Source organism: Leptinotarsa decemlineata, unplaced genomic scaffold, assembly GCF_025532065.1.
Source record: "Leptinotarsa decemlineata unplaced genomic scaffold, Ldec_3_MD MMD2_tig00026282_RagTag_RagTag, whole genome shotgun sequence".
NCBI lineage: Eukaryota > Metazoa > Arthropoda > Insecta > Coleoptera > Chrysomelidae > Leptinotarsa > Leptinotarsa decemlineata.
In genome coordinates, this window is record NW_027412668.1 from 18,292,254 (window position 1) to 18,306,135 (window position 13,882).

Genomic DNA, 13,882 nt, shown 5'->3' on the forward strand with positions numbered 1-13,882 from the left:
AGAGAATTTTATATTCTACAATATTGATAATAAATACACATAGCAAAAAACCCATAGTGAATGATATATTTACAAAAAAAGCGCAAAAAAACGATTTTTGTGACCTTTGACCTTGAAATTTAATAGATGCGTACACCCTACCATATGTAGGTTTCGACACAACTTTTAGGGTGTCAATATACAAGTATTTACAGACTTACAGCTGAGCATCTCGAATTCCGAGGTGAACTTACTATAATGACTGGACTATTTTGTAACTGACCGCGAAACTATTGTTTACCTGGAATAAGCAAGATTTGTCTTCTCTGTCGATCTTATAGATGTCGTCTATAAGACTATAAGACGTCGGGGATGCTCTTCAAGGACAATTGAGTCCAATGTTGGTTCGACCTAGCAAAATGAATGCGACATATTCGACACCGGAATGACTCCGTCTACTTTGTTTTTAAGTTCTATTTTCATCTAACTGTAGAAGTATCTCACTTGTTTTTGAAATCCGAGAGGAAAAAATTATGTCGTTTTCCAGTGCAATTCTTACTCAACCTTTGCTTTAATACTACGGGAAAATGGGATTTACTGGTATTCTAAATGAGATTCGTTTAAATATCGTTTAACCTTTAACCTTTAATCGCCCGGAATATGGTTTTTATAGGATTGAAACGGTATCGCGTTCAAGGAAACACAATAAGTAAATATTTCAGAACTTGTTCTTCCCATTTTCTTTATATATATAAATAGTAGGTAACTATGTTAGTCAAATTATTCAGTCCTCATACACCGACTCCGTAAGAAAAAAAAGTGACAATATAAAAACCTCAACATGTACGAAAAAATCATCAAAGCCGATCTCGGAGCAGACGTGAGAATAATCGATTTAAGAACTGATACACTGAGCAGGCCTACTCAAGAAATGAAGGAGGCTATGTATATTGCAGACCTTGGGGATGATGTATACGGAGAAGATCCAACAGTGACTGAACTGGAAAGAAGAAGTGCAGAACTCTTGGGTAAAGAAGATGCACTGTTTCTTGTCAGTGGAACTATGGCCAACCTAATAACCAGTAAGTTTTTCATCAATATCATTTCTATTTATAAATAATCATTCTCCCAACATACTACACTGAATTATTTATAATAAAGTATTTTTCACGAATAAACGAATACAGTTTTTCGATTCTAAAACCCTACAAACGATTCATCTTCACATATTCAGTCCAGTAAGAAACATCATATTTGGTGTATACAGGGTGTTTGAAATTCACCATTGGGATCTCGGAAACTATGAGAGATACGAAGATAGTTGAATTGGAGAAAAGTTGCGCATTTACCTGAATAACAATATGCCGTTAAGAAAGTTCTGAAATTCCGAGTATATCCGGAGATATCCGGAAAAAACAGAAATTTCGGAAAATTGTTTTAATTTTTTTCTGACTTTATTTTTCGAAGGATTCGAAAATAAATTGCACTTCCACATTGCCACTTTTCACCTGATATATAATGGTGGTTTCAGATTTGCTATCCGACGTTTCGTCTTCCGTCTCACTTTTTCTCATGGGCCCTACATTGGATTCTTTCTATTTTGAAAAGAACCAGATTTTACCTTTTCAAGGATGTATCATAAGTTATCATTCTTTTTTGAAAAATTGAAGATATTGAAAAAAATTAATGTTTATCATAATAGGCTTTGACTTTGATGTTTCTAAATTTGACTTTCGATTTGTTACACTCAATTATATTTTGTTATTGTACAATGAAACGTACAATGTTATTGTACGAATGAAAAAAAAAAGGAAAATGATACAAGTTTATTACAAATACGATAGAAACAGTGTTAGGACATCGGAAATGTATTTAAACTTGTATCCCGAAAGACGACAACTACACCGAACTATGTTCAAGTTATTGGATCAAAGTCTCACCAAGACAAAATTAAATCACAGCAATTGCTCAAAATGCTGGCCTTGTTCATGATAACACAACTGTGCCCTTCTTCAAATATTATTCACTGCACGATTAATTTTTCTCCTGCTCAATCTTCCGAACACTCTCACAATGCTGTGTTGAAAGTCCTCAATATTTTGATATTCCCTCTGACCATAAACTCTATTTTTCAGTGTAACCCATAAGAATGTATCCATAACACTTAAGTCTGGAGACCTTGCTGGAAATTTGACGTGTAGATTTCCCTGGGTTCATGTTTATCTGCAAATTATTAATTTTTATTGAAAAAGACACAATGTCTAACTTACCTCATACATACCTCATTTATCAAATTTTCTTTAGTTTTCTGGTCCATTCTGTCTCCCTATTTTTTTCCTTGACTTTTCAAATGAACCAAAATCGGTGAGATTTTGATCCAATAACTTGAACATAGTTCGATGTAGTTGTCGTCTTTCGCGATACAAGTTCAAATACATTTTCGATTTCTCAACACTGTTTCTATTGTATTTGTGATACATTTGTATCATATCTCTTTTTACTTCATTCGTGAAAGCCATTTTTCGCCAAACATTCAATGACTTGTACAATAACGAAGTGTCATTGAGTGTAACAAATTGAAAGTCAAATTCAGAAACATCAAAGTCAAAGCCTACTATGATATGAATTGTTTTTTTTTCAATATCTCCAATGTTTCGAAAAATAATGATAAAACAGAAAGAATCCAATGTAGCGTCTATGATAAGACGGAAGACGAAACGTCGGATAGCAAATCTGAAAACACCATTATGTAGCAGGGGAAAAGTGGCAATGTGGAAGTGCTATTTATTCTTGAATCCTTCGGAAAATAAAACCAGAAAAAAAAACCTCCGGATATACTCGGATTTTCATAACTTTGTCAAGGGCATATTGTTAGTCACGTAAATATGCACAACTTTGCCCCAATTTAATCATCTTCATATCTCTCATAGTTTCCGAGATCCCAATGGTGAGGATCGAATTTGAAACACCCTGTATATAGATTACGAGTAATGCACTAATAATACTATACCTATTGACTCAGCATTTACTCGCGTTCGTGAAAATTCTTGTAGAGTTTTGTTCAAGAACTTGAAACAAGGGCCTGATGAGTACCTGAAAATAAACTTATTTAGCTGACCACCATACAGTAATCATGGCCTTTTTGCTCGAAAAGAGAGTAAGCTAATGAAATAGGTAATGTTCATTCAATCAAGGCATATGATTAATCAAATATGATGATTTTTCATTTCATTTTAATGCAACTGTTTGTTAAGTTAAGAAATTATCAAGTTATGACTAATAGTTTGCAGTAAACATATGTGCTTAGTAGCAAATTGTTGCAAACATCTTTTGCTTTCTGAACAATTTCTGGAAGTGTACTTTCCAACTCTAAATCTTCGTATTCCATTATATTCAATATTCAATAAACTAAAACTATTTTCGTTGGGTAAGTTGACAGCAATACCTTTGCAGTGTTTCGGTTTTGTTGTTATGGAAACGCCGACAATGGGCTACTTGGATATTGCACGCGACGAATCGTCGGCGTAGCGCGTTGTCAACATGGAGAACGTGTTATATCAATCAGACATGTAACAGTTAATGACTGACTTGGGTTATCGTGATATCAGTGAGAAATTATTTCTCACTGTAATGTCGAATATTTCTCACTGCTTGAGAAATCTTTCGTTTTGAACGTATGAAAGCGATGAGAGAAGTGGCACATTGTATAGCATCTGTAGAAAAAAGTAGTTATTTTGAAAGTATTTTTTATTTCGTGTAATTCAATGTTTACATGAAAGTCATTGTTTCGAGAGGGCTTTTTCTTCCAGTTTGTTTCTTTTTTTCATGATCTACACTTTTTTGTAAAGAGTAATTTATTGTTTTCTTCCTTTCTTTGGAAGATTCCTACATTTTTTGTATAAATATGGATAGATAAAAAGCCAAAACTTTTTTCCCAAAAATTATTGTCTCCTAGAAATATTTTGTCAAGAATCGTTTTAGTTGTTGTGGTTCTACACCTCAAAAACAACAAAATATTATTTTAATCTTGAGAAACTGAGAAGTACGACTTTGGATTAGGCAAAATCGAATTCATTATTTTAAAGAGTAGTATCTTAGCTAACATCTCGACCTACATAAGAATATATTTCTAGGTGAACTCCATATTATCTTCAAGGAAAGTACAAGTAGAAACTTTTCTTGCTATATTTAGCATTGCCAGTATTGATAGTTATTTGAGTATAAGACATTGGCCCCGTTCAACTGTAATGTTTTTCTAATTCAACATAAAGTTAATTCATGGTTAATTTTTCAATAGAAGTGAATTTAATGATGGTGAAAAAATATAATAATGTTAATAATAAGGTCAGCCTATACTGTGTGCCCCAAAGTTGTTCGTCCTTCACTGAAAGGGGATTTAAGACAAAAGCATCTATGAATTTTTACATGATCATCTGATCATATAAGAGGTAGGTTCAGAAAATAACTGAAATTTTCGTTTTTTTGAAAAATATATTGATTCGTTTACATCAATGTTGTCTCCTTCAAGTACTTCTCACTTGTGTTTGTGCTTCTCAAAATATTCGATGAACTACTCAAATTCAACCTTTCCGATATCCTTCAGTTCTTTCAGCAGTGCGCTTTAAATGTCACCTATGACGGTCTTTTAAAGTTCTTTTTATTTTTGGAAATAGGGAAAAGTCACACAGAGCTATGTTCGGCGAATATAGAGACTGGGGTATCGTTGCAGTATTGTTTTTGGCCAAAAATTCAGTAACAAACAATCAAGTGTGGTGCAAAAGCCACGAATTGTTTTTTCACCGAACATTTTTTTGTTGCTTCATGCCCGCCAGAAGCGACTAGTCCGATTGTAATTCAGCGATCGTTTGTAACCATTTCTTTCACTTTTTTCACGTTTTCATCGGTTGTTGATGTGCTGGGGCGTCCGGAGCATTCGTCATCCTCAACGTCTTCAAGGCTATCTTGGAAACGCTCATATTGCTTGTAAACTCTTGTTTTACTCATAGCAGGCTTATATAATTTTTTACGCAAAATTCGATACAAATTCGTTGATCCATTTGTTTTAACAAACGATAATCGCTGAACTCTCAGAAACACAGACAAAGTAAACTATGAATACGGCTGTAAATGTTATAATAATTCAGGAGCATTTATACCAATATAATATAAATAAATTCCTTAATTACCTTACCTTGATTAACTTAAATCGTAAGTACCTATATTTTGAATTACTGGAAGGAAACATTCAAAAATAGTATGGATTATTCAATACTAGTACTATGTTGCTGTATCGCTGATGTTCCAATGTTTGGACAGAATCAACAAACTTAGGCGTGCGCAGCGTTATAGAACAGTGTTTTCAAAAAATTGTTCTACAGCGCCATCTAGTGGCGAGTTACAGAAAAATTGATAGCCTAAAAACCTTCTCTATGAAAAATTACTTATACATGTCAAGTTTCATCACGATCGGTTGAGCGATGTAGAAGTTTATCACTCACCAACCAACCAACCAATCAACCAACCAACCAACAAACATCCATTTTTATATACTTATTAGATTTCTTTGTCAATTACGACGAAATCTATTTTCTATACTTATGAATGCGAAAGTCACTCACTTAACACACTCATTCATCTCTGTTTCTTCGTACTGGTAAGTCTAGGAATCTAAAATTTGGCCTATAGGTGATTTTTAGGTTTTAGATGCGTACTAAGAAAGGCTTTTCAAATATTCCAACTGGGGAGCCCTCCTGGGGATAAAAGGGATGTGTTTACATATGAAAATTACCTTTTCATCACTGTTTATTCGTACCGCTATAATTTCGGAAGCTGAAATTTTGTATGTAGATTCGGTTCATGTTGTAAATGTGGAATAAGAAAGGATTTTTAAATAATCCAACTGGGATACCAGCCGCAGGGAAAAAAAGGAGCGTTCATACAATAATGTTACCTTTCTATCACTGTTTCTCTTTACCGCTATATTTTCGCAGGCTGACATTCAGTATGTAGGTTCTTTTCATATTGTAGATGTGCATCAAGAAAGGATTTTTGAATATTCCAACTGGGGCGCCACCCGCAGAGAAATTTAAATGTGCAATAAGAAAGGATTTTTAAATATTCCAACTGGGACGACAGCCGCAGGGAAAAAAGGAGCGTTCATACCATAATGTTACCTTTCCATCACTGTTTCTCCATACCGCTATATTTTCAGAGGCTGAAATTTTTTATGTAGGTTCCCTCTATGTTCCACATGTAAAAAACGATTTTTAAATATTCTAAATAAGACGCCAGCCGCGTGGGGAACAAAGGTGCGTTTATAAAATTGTCTTTAATATATCCTTTATCTCATCTGCTCATAATGTGATCAATATGGCCCTTTGCAGCATGTAATGTGAATTATTATTTTCGAAGATATTACAGATTCTAGATGCGGGGACATAGCGGTTGTGGCGATACCTGGACAATTATATGTCGCTCTTTCAAGAGTAACCTCTAAAGAAAACATGTTTGTATTGTGTACTGACAAAAAAACTGTAAATGTTGTATCTGAAGACATTATGTAGTATACTGAGTATCAGCATTGCACCCGTGCGAAGCCGGGGCGGTCGCTAGTGATATATAAACTAAAAAAATGCCAGTCAAAATGTACCTATGTCTGACCTACCTCGTATTCACATCATCCTCGTAATACTTTCTTGAAGACTCTAGATCATATTCTAGAAAATACTTCCGTAGGAAATGAAGATTACGACTAGAAACCATAAATAACGAATACAGCCATGAAGACAGTCAGCAGTCAGCTTGTCCAAAATAAGTGGAATCTCCAGAAAATCAATGAGTTTGTTCCGAAATATCTATTTTATTTTGATGTTTTGTGGTTTGATATTATTGAATATTAAGTTCTTGTTACAATACTGTACAATTCTGATTCATTTTCGGTGTTAACAAAAAATAAAAATAACTTTGCACCAAAAACTTTGAAAATTAATTTACTTTTCAAAAAAATTGACCGTGGTTAACACCATGGTTGTGTAATTTGTAATATTACAGGCTTTTGAAATGATCCATCGTATACAGGATGCTGTCTATTTATCGTTTTAGCAAAATTTTTTTTTCGTAGTCCCCATTTGAAAAAAAATAAAACTCCACTTAGATGGCCATCACTTCAAATCTAGATGTATTTTTCAATGCTGAACAACTTTTTTAAATAACATTTCCCGAGATTTTTCAAAATAAGAGTACTTCACTCCCATAAAAAAATCAAATATTTGAAGACTCCTCGTATTTTACGTGTGTTGTCCTGTATTTTGTTACTTTATAATTTTCTATGTTGAGAACTTGCATTTGTTCAACAGTAATATTCATTTATCGAAACATTGAGAAATAATCAAATAAATAAAGCAATCCCGACAAACAAAAATTGATCATGGCTTGAACGCATCATTCACAATAAATTATATTTTTTAATGCGCTTTGAGATCGATGAATATAATTTGATATCATTCTGGTAATATGTAAATTTCAAATATTTCTCGGCCTTGGAATAATATTTTTTACACCGCAATTAACTACCGAATCAATTCATTTCAAGAAGGCCCGCTTTTTTTTTTATTTTTATGCTAATTATCGAGTCTCGGAACGCGTATGTCATGTATAAATTTGTATATTTGTCAACATATTTCTAGCGACACGCCTCGGATTTGCACGGATAGCAGAGCATATATGCCTTTATTTTTTTGCTGTCATACTGTCGTATCAGCTTGTAACTTGTAATTATGACATTTGATAAAATGTATTCAAGGAAAAGTATGTTCAAAACTACAAATTTCAATTTCAATTTTGAAATAGGTAAGAACCTACATATCTACCTACAACACAAAACAGAAGTGCGACCTTAACCGTCAAAGTGATTCACTATGTAAAACAAAACCAACGCAGTTGTAACCTGTTTTCATCACGCGTCTTGCGTGTGTGTGAGAGGCCGCCTGTATTCATTCTATCGTGATATAGTTTCAATTTTGCAGTAATTCCTAAGATATTGTTACGTTTCTCCCAGTGGGTTAACCAATAATTGACTATACCGAATGATCAAACTTAACTTTATTTCACTTTAAATACAACAAACCCTTCAACTAAAACTTCAACTATTATTCGAATGTCTATCGCCTTATTATATCGCTTCGCATACCGCACTGTAACTTCCCCTTGACTGTGTCGATATGCTTGTGGCTAGCATTTATATATCGTAATCGAATGCGCTAAAAAATTTCGCCGGAATTCCATCGAAATCGGTAGCATTATTCTCGCTGCATCTAGAGCGGCAGCGAACAGCGTACATTCGCGCGCTCTTAGCTACGTCACAATTGGTTTATGGCTTCCAGTGGCGGCCGGCTTCATTTTCTTCAGAGCATGATTCACAACAATATTAATTTGAATTGTACAGCATGAAAGGCAATTATAATGTGCAGTAAATGCTCTAGGTAATTAGTGTATTTAATTTTATTAGGTTTGATTTCGTATCAATTACAACACATTATATGTGACCATTTCTCAAACATTAAAATGAGTATAGTAAGATTGACACTTGCTATTGGGTACTTTTATGTAGACCTATAAAAGAAGAACCATATGTAGTGAAGGATATCTATGTCACACCAAAAATTAAACCTGTAACTATTTGTTATTTTCAGTTATGGTTCAATGCTCCCACAGAGGCTCAGAGATCATTTCAGGAGATAAAGGCCATACCTGCTGTTTGGAACAAGGTAGGTTAATTCTCTCGTTTACTTTTCTTTATAAATAAATTATATCATGAGAATCCTAATTCTCCCTATGGGTATCACAGTAGATATCATGTTATTGGAAAAAAAAGCTTACTGGCATTCTACTTCTTCATCTTCATAAAAAAATGTGGAAAACTTCGAAAGGAAGGAAAAAAGCAAGTGAATTTAAAATAAACTATTTACAAAAATGTGTAGATCATGTATACGAGTAACTTTCAGATACACACGGAAGGAAAAAGCCTACCCAAAAAAACCACACCCACATGAACATTGAATTACATGTAACAAAAATACTGTCATATAAACATTGAACTATACAAAAACCCTTTTTTTTATTCAGTTTGTACTATAAACTTTTATGCATAATCTACACATATTTGTAAAGAGTTCATTTTGAATGTAATTGCTTTCATTCTTCTTTCGGAAGTGTCCCACATTTTTATTTTATAAAAATGGAGGAGTGGAAAGCCAAAAAGATTCTTTCCCAAAAACTAATCTCTGCTTAGAAAAACCTTTTTAATATATTGTTATATTTTTAATTTAAATCAATTAATGGAAAGTGTTGACATCACTTTCTAGAATTTCATTATTACAATACCAGTATACTTCTCAAAAATCACTTGATCAACATCACAAATTCATGAAGCAACTAAAGGTTATTCATAAACTAGTCAACATTTAAATGTCCCTTTTCCATAAATCCAAATGAAACTTAGTTATGAAGAATATTCGTAATCTCAACTCAAAGAAAATCAATTTTTTTTGCTTTTCACAATTTTTCCAAAGTAAAAATGAATCATGGGAAGTACAAAAAACAGAATTTGGAAAAAGTTCGGCAAACTAAATAAATTAAAGAGGACTGTTATATATTCCATATTTTATTCCTGAAGTAGATGATAATTCATAACCTCTCAAAGTCCAATGATGAAAGAAATCAAGCATGCTTTATGAAAAGAAAATTGGTAGGGTATTATCAATGATAATATTAAGGTATATCCTTTGAAATATAAATTTATTTATCCAATGGCTGAAATTAATCATCCTCTGACTTCGTTATTGGAAAACATATTTTTTGGTATCGAGAAAATATTGATACCTTCAGGTTATTTTTAAATTTTGATATAGTAAAAAAAATAAGTTGATACTTTTATCAATTTCCAGTTTTGAATATCTCCGTCACATTTTATTATAAGAAGATAAACTTTGCTCTTTTTCGAAAACAAAAATATATATTGTTAAGAATAGATTGTCCGTGTACAGGCCTGACAAATATTTCTTGAAAACACTCTGGAAAATGTTTCAGTTAATCAATAATTTTCTAGAACGAATTGAAGTGATGCATCACTGCAACAACAAAATAGTGCATACAACGAAAACTGCCCTCACACACTGTATAATAATTGCCATCCTTGTCCCTATACCCGATTTATCAAGCAATGTGTGTCATGAGATTAACTGTAATTTGTTGCAAAATGATGCATTTGTACAGAGTAGGTCAAATTGGACACTTTTGAAGGAAAACTCCTGTTTTGAAACTAGATAGATAAAAACTGATGACTGTGTCTGAGGGTCGAACTCAATGGTGAAAACCACACACCTATCATCGTTTCTAAGTTACAGCATGTTTTTCGAAAATGTGCATTTTTGAAAAGTTGCTGTTACTTTTTTGTGTCAAAACTTTCTTGTTTCTATGAAGACATTTCCAAAGCACTTTTTACGTAGAATTCAATGGTGTGAAAAACTTATTTTTCCAAATGAGACATCACATGTATGGAAAACTTTTATTTAATGAGACACCCTGTATATTCATGCATATTTCAATAGAGCTTACCAAAAATGTAGCACACTTGATGTTTTGCTACAGTCATTTTTGAAATACAGAGCTTTCAGGTTTTTTCATGTAGATTGTGAAACGTACACTTTGATCATATATAGGCTTTGGACGACGCGACGATAAAACAGAAAGAAATTGTTCAGTAGTAGCTATTAAAAGTTTTTCACATCAGTAATTAAAATGCATAGTTTCATTAAAACTGATAACAATTTTTACTATATTTACTAGTAATAAATTAAATTTCAACAATAATAATAACAATGATAAATAACAAAAAATTAAATATATTTCTTCAGAGAAGGTATTCGAAATGTCTACCAGTTTCTGCTACACACAGGCGACACCTTTTCTGAATGTTTTCTGCCGAATTATTTAGTTCAGTAGGAGTGAGAGAAGCAAAACTTTGCATCACTACCGCTTCCAATTTGTATTTAGAATTTGCTGGTAATTTTAAAATAAGATCTTTCAACCTTCCCCAGAGGTTGGAGTCCATAGGCGTAAATCCGATGACCTGGCCGGTCAATTGGGCCCTTGGTTAGCTATCCAATTATTACCAGAATGCAGCCAAAAAATTGGTGACGATTGCAGTGTTGTGAGGCGAAGCCCCGTCTATACTTTTTGGGATCCATCGGTGGCAATTCATCAACAAGGGGTTCAATATTTTGCTTTAAAATTTCTAAATACCTCTGAGATCTGAGAGTGCCATTATAAATGAACGGGCACATAATTCTATCCCTGAAAACAACGGCCCACACATTAAATCCAAATCTAAATACTTACAAACACCCCAAAAAAAAGATAATTAACCATGGTTTGCCAATGACTACGCAAAATGTATCGCATAAAAGCAACGACCTTTTCACTGTCGGCTTTAGATTTTCTATTTGGAAGCCTAAAATATATAAGGAAATAATCCAGACAAGTGTAATAAATGCTTATCCAAAGAAATGCACTGTGTTTCAATGAGATCGAAAATTATTAAATATTTGACTGGATCACGTTTATTTTATACTTACTCAAAAATGAGAATTGAAACTTCTTACGTTTTTAGACGAATACAATACACTTTTATTCGTTTATTGTATTCGTTTGAAAATGTCATTGTAAGACGAAACTGCTGTAACGTTAGTTACAAATACAAAGTGCTATAAAAAAAGAATGCTTCAATCGTTTTTCAAGGACAAAACACAAGTACTACAGGACAATCCTTTATGCTCTCTCAGAACGGTGCCTGTACGAAAGTAGCGATTCACATTGGATTTGATTCGCTGGAGATTAAATAATCATATTTCTTGATGATTTCCTACCAGGTAGTATCGACTACATCTATCAATGTATTTACAAGTGTCCGATCGAAAGTTCGGTTTCGGTTTTAGTCGAGTTTCGGCAAAAAAATGGGTTTCGGTTTAGTTTTAGTTTCGGCGACAAACCTGCCGAAACTACGACCGAAACCGAAACTGCGGTAGTTCTCGCGCTGTGATCGGTCATGTTCGGCGCGTTGAATTTCATACAAGCCACGAAGACATTTTGCCGCGTCCACGTACCTAATCATGTCCTGACTCGTGAGTTACTTTGTGGTATACTTTGTTTATTACATAAATAATAAGTATCTGGGAAAGAAAGTTTTTGGCTTTCTACTACTCCATCTTGATACAAAAAAATGTGGGAATCTTTCAAAGAAAGGAAGTAAGTAATCAATTTTGAAATAAGTAACTGTATACATGGATGTGTAGATCATGCAAAGAAGTAACTTTCAGACACAAACTGGAATAAAACCCCTCCTGTAACAGCTACTTTCATATAAACATTGAATCACATGAAAAACAAATTGTTTCGAAACAAATACTCTTATATGAACACTGAATTATACAGAAGATGCTATTATCTACTCACTTTGTATTCCAAACATTCGTTATGGAATGAAATCAGGTATCATTCACAGGAGTTCTATACTAAATGAATGGTAAAAACTTACATGGAACACTGTCATCCTCACTGGTAGACATCGATGTTTCGCCGTAAGACACTTGCCTTAGGGCTTTTCAGTACCAATCTGGATGATATTATACGAAAAAACACAATTCATTCATGAATAACGATTTTCAGGTCACGGAATAAGTTTCATCTACTTATGTCATCGATGACATCGTAATGACATTCTTTCACCTATTTGAAAGTAGCTGTTTCAGGAGGACTTTTTTTTCTTCTATTAGTTTGTGTCTGAAAGTTACTTCTTTGCATGATCTACACATCTATGTTTAGAGTTACTTATTTCAAAAGTGATTACTTCCTTCCTTTCTTTGGAAGATTCCCACATTTTTTGTATCAAGTTTAAAATTAGTCACTCCTAACAATATAATCGTTTCTATTTAATTAAGTTTCTATTGTGATATTTAGGTAACAACTTGAAAAAGTGATTTTATGTTTAATACTTTTAAAAAACCATTAATAATATTAAAAAAAAAATCTACACCTACTCAAATAAACACCTCACCTATTTTGATTATTTTCAAGGTGCAATCAATATTGTTTCTTAAATGAGGGGTTGTTATGTTGATTTATTGATTATCAATAAGTGAAAATGTCGAAGACTGCATAACGTTGTGATATAAGGATAAAAAAATAAAGGCTGACTGATTATAATAACGTTTTCTTTATTTTTCCCTTAAAACATAATCCTTGTAAGGAAGTTTCGGTTTCGGCCGAAACTGAGACCGTTGCCGAAATTTGATTTCGGTCGTAAAAACCAGTTTCGGTCGGACACTAGCATTTACTTTACACATTGGCGAATGCGGTGGGTAGACAGTCCACGTTCGGCTCTTTTTCAAAATTTTACCAAAGATGGTGTAACCATAGCAAATACAAAAAAATATTTACACTGTTTTACTCCTGGTTTAACCTTGAACTAGCAAAAAATCAATCTGTATATCAGAAGGCTTTAAGACTAGACCATATCCTACTCTATCCATTCCCCAGCAGCTGTGCCTGTCGGGTTCGACGAATTCTGTAATATATCTTACATGTATGTGACATGTATGTCAGAAATTTCTCTTCTCGCACGAAGCAGAACAATTATGCCATCTCTAAGAGGCGATGACTTCAAACCATCGCAGGTGTTTTTACCAATACTTTCCTGAGCGGCGTTTTTGGAGACTTTCCTCATTCTTCCACGTTTAGTGCGTTTCATAAGACAATCAGAATTGATGAAGAATACATTTATATCACTCTCATTTCGACTCTCGTGATGTTCAATGATATAGAATAGGATAAGTGATAATAAAACGAA

The 13,882-nt window shown here is 33.4% G+C and overlaps 1 protein-coding gene across 1 annotated transcript in view; it reads left to right on the forward strand.

The window, feature by feature from the left end:
• Positions 1 to 429: 429 nt before the first annotated feature.
• The window catches only part of LOC111504035 (uncharacterized), a 30,338-nt gene continuing 16,885 nt past the window's right edge, over positions 430 to 13,882 (forward strand). Inside the window, exons 1-2 of the mRNA XM_074179944.1 lie at positions 430 to 1,061; positions 8,670 to 8,744. Coding sequence (XP_074036045.1) covers positions 821 to 1,061; positions 8,670 to 8,744 — 316 coding nt within the window. The 5' untranslated portion in view covers positions 430 to 820. The remainder of the gene's footprint in view (positions 1,062 to 8,669; positions 8,745 to 13,882) is intronic.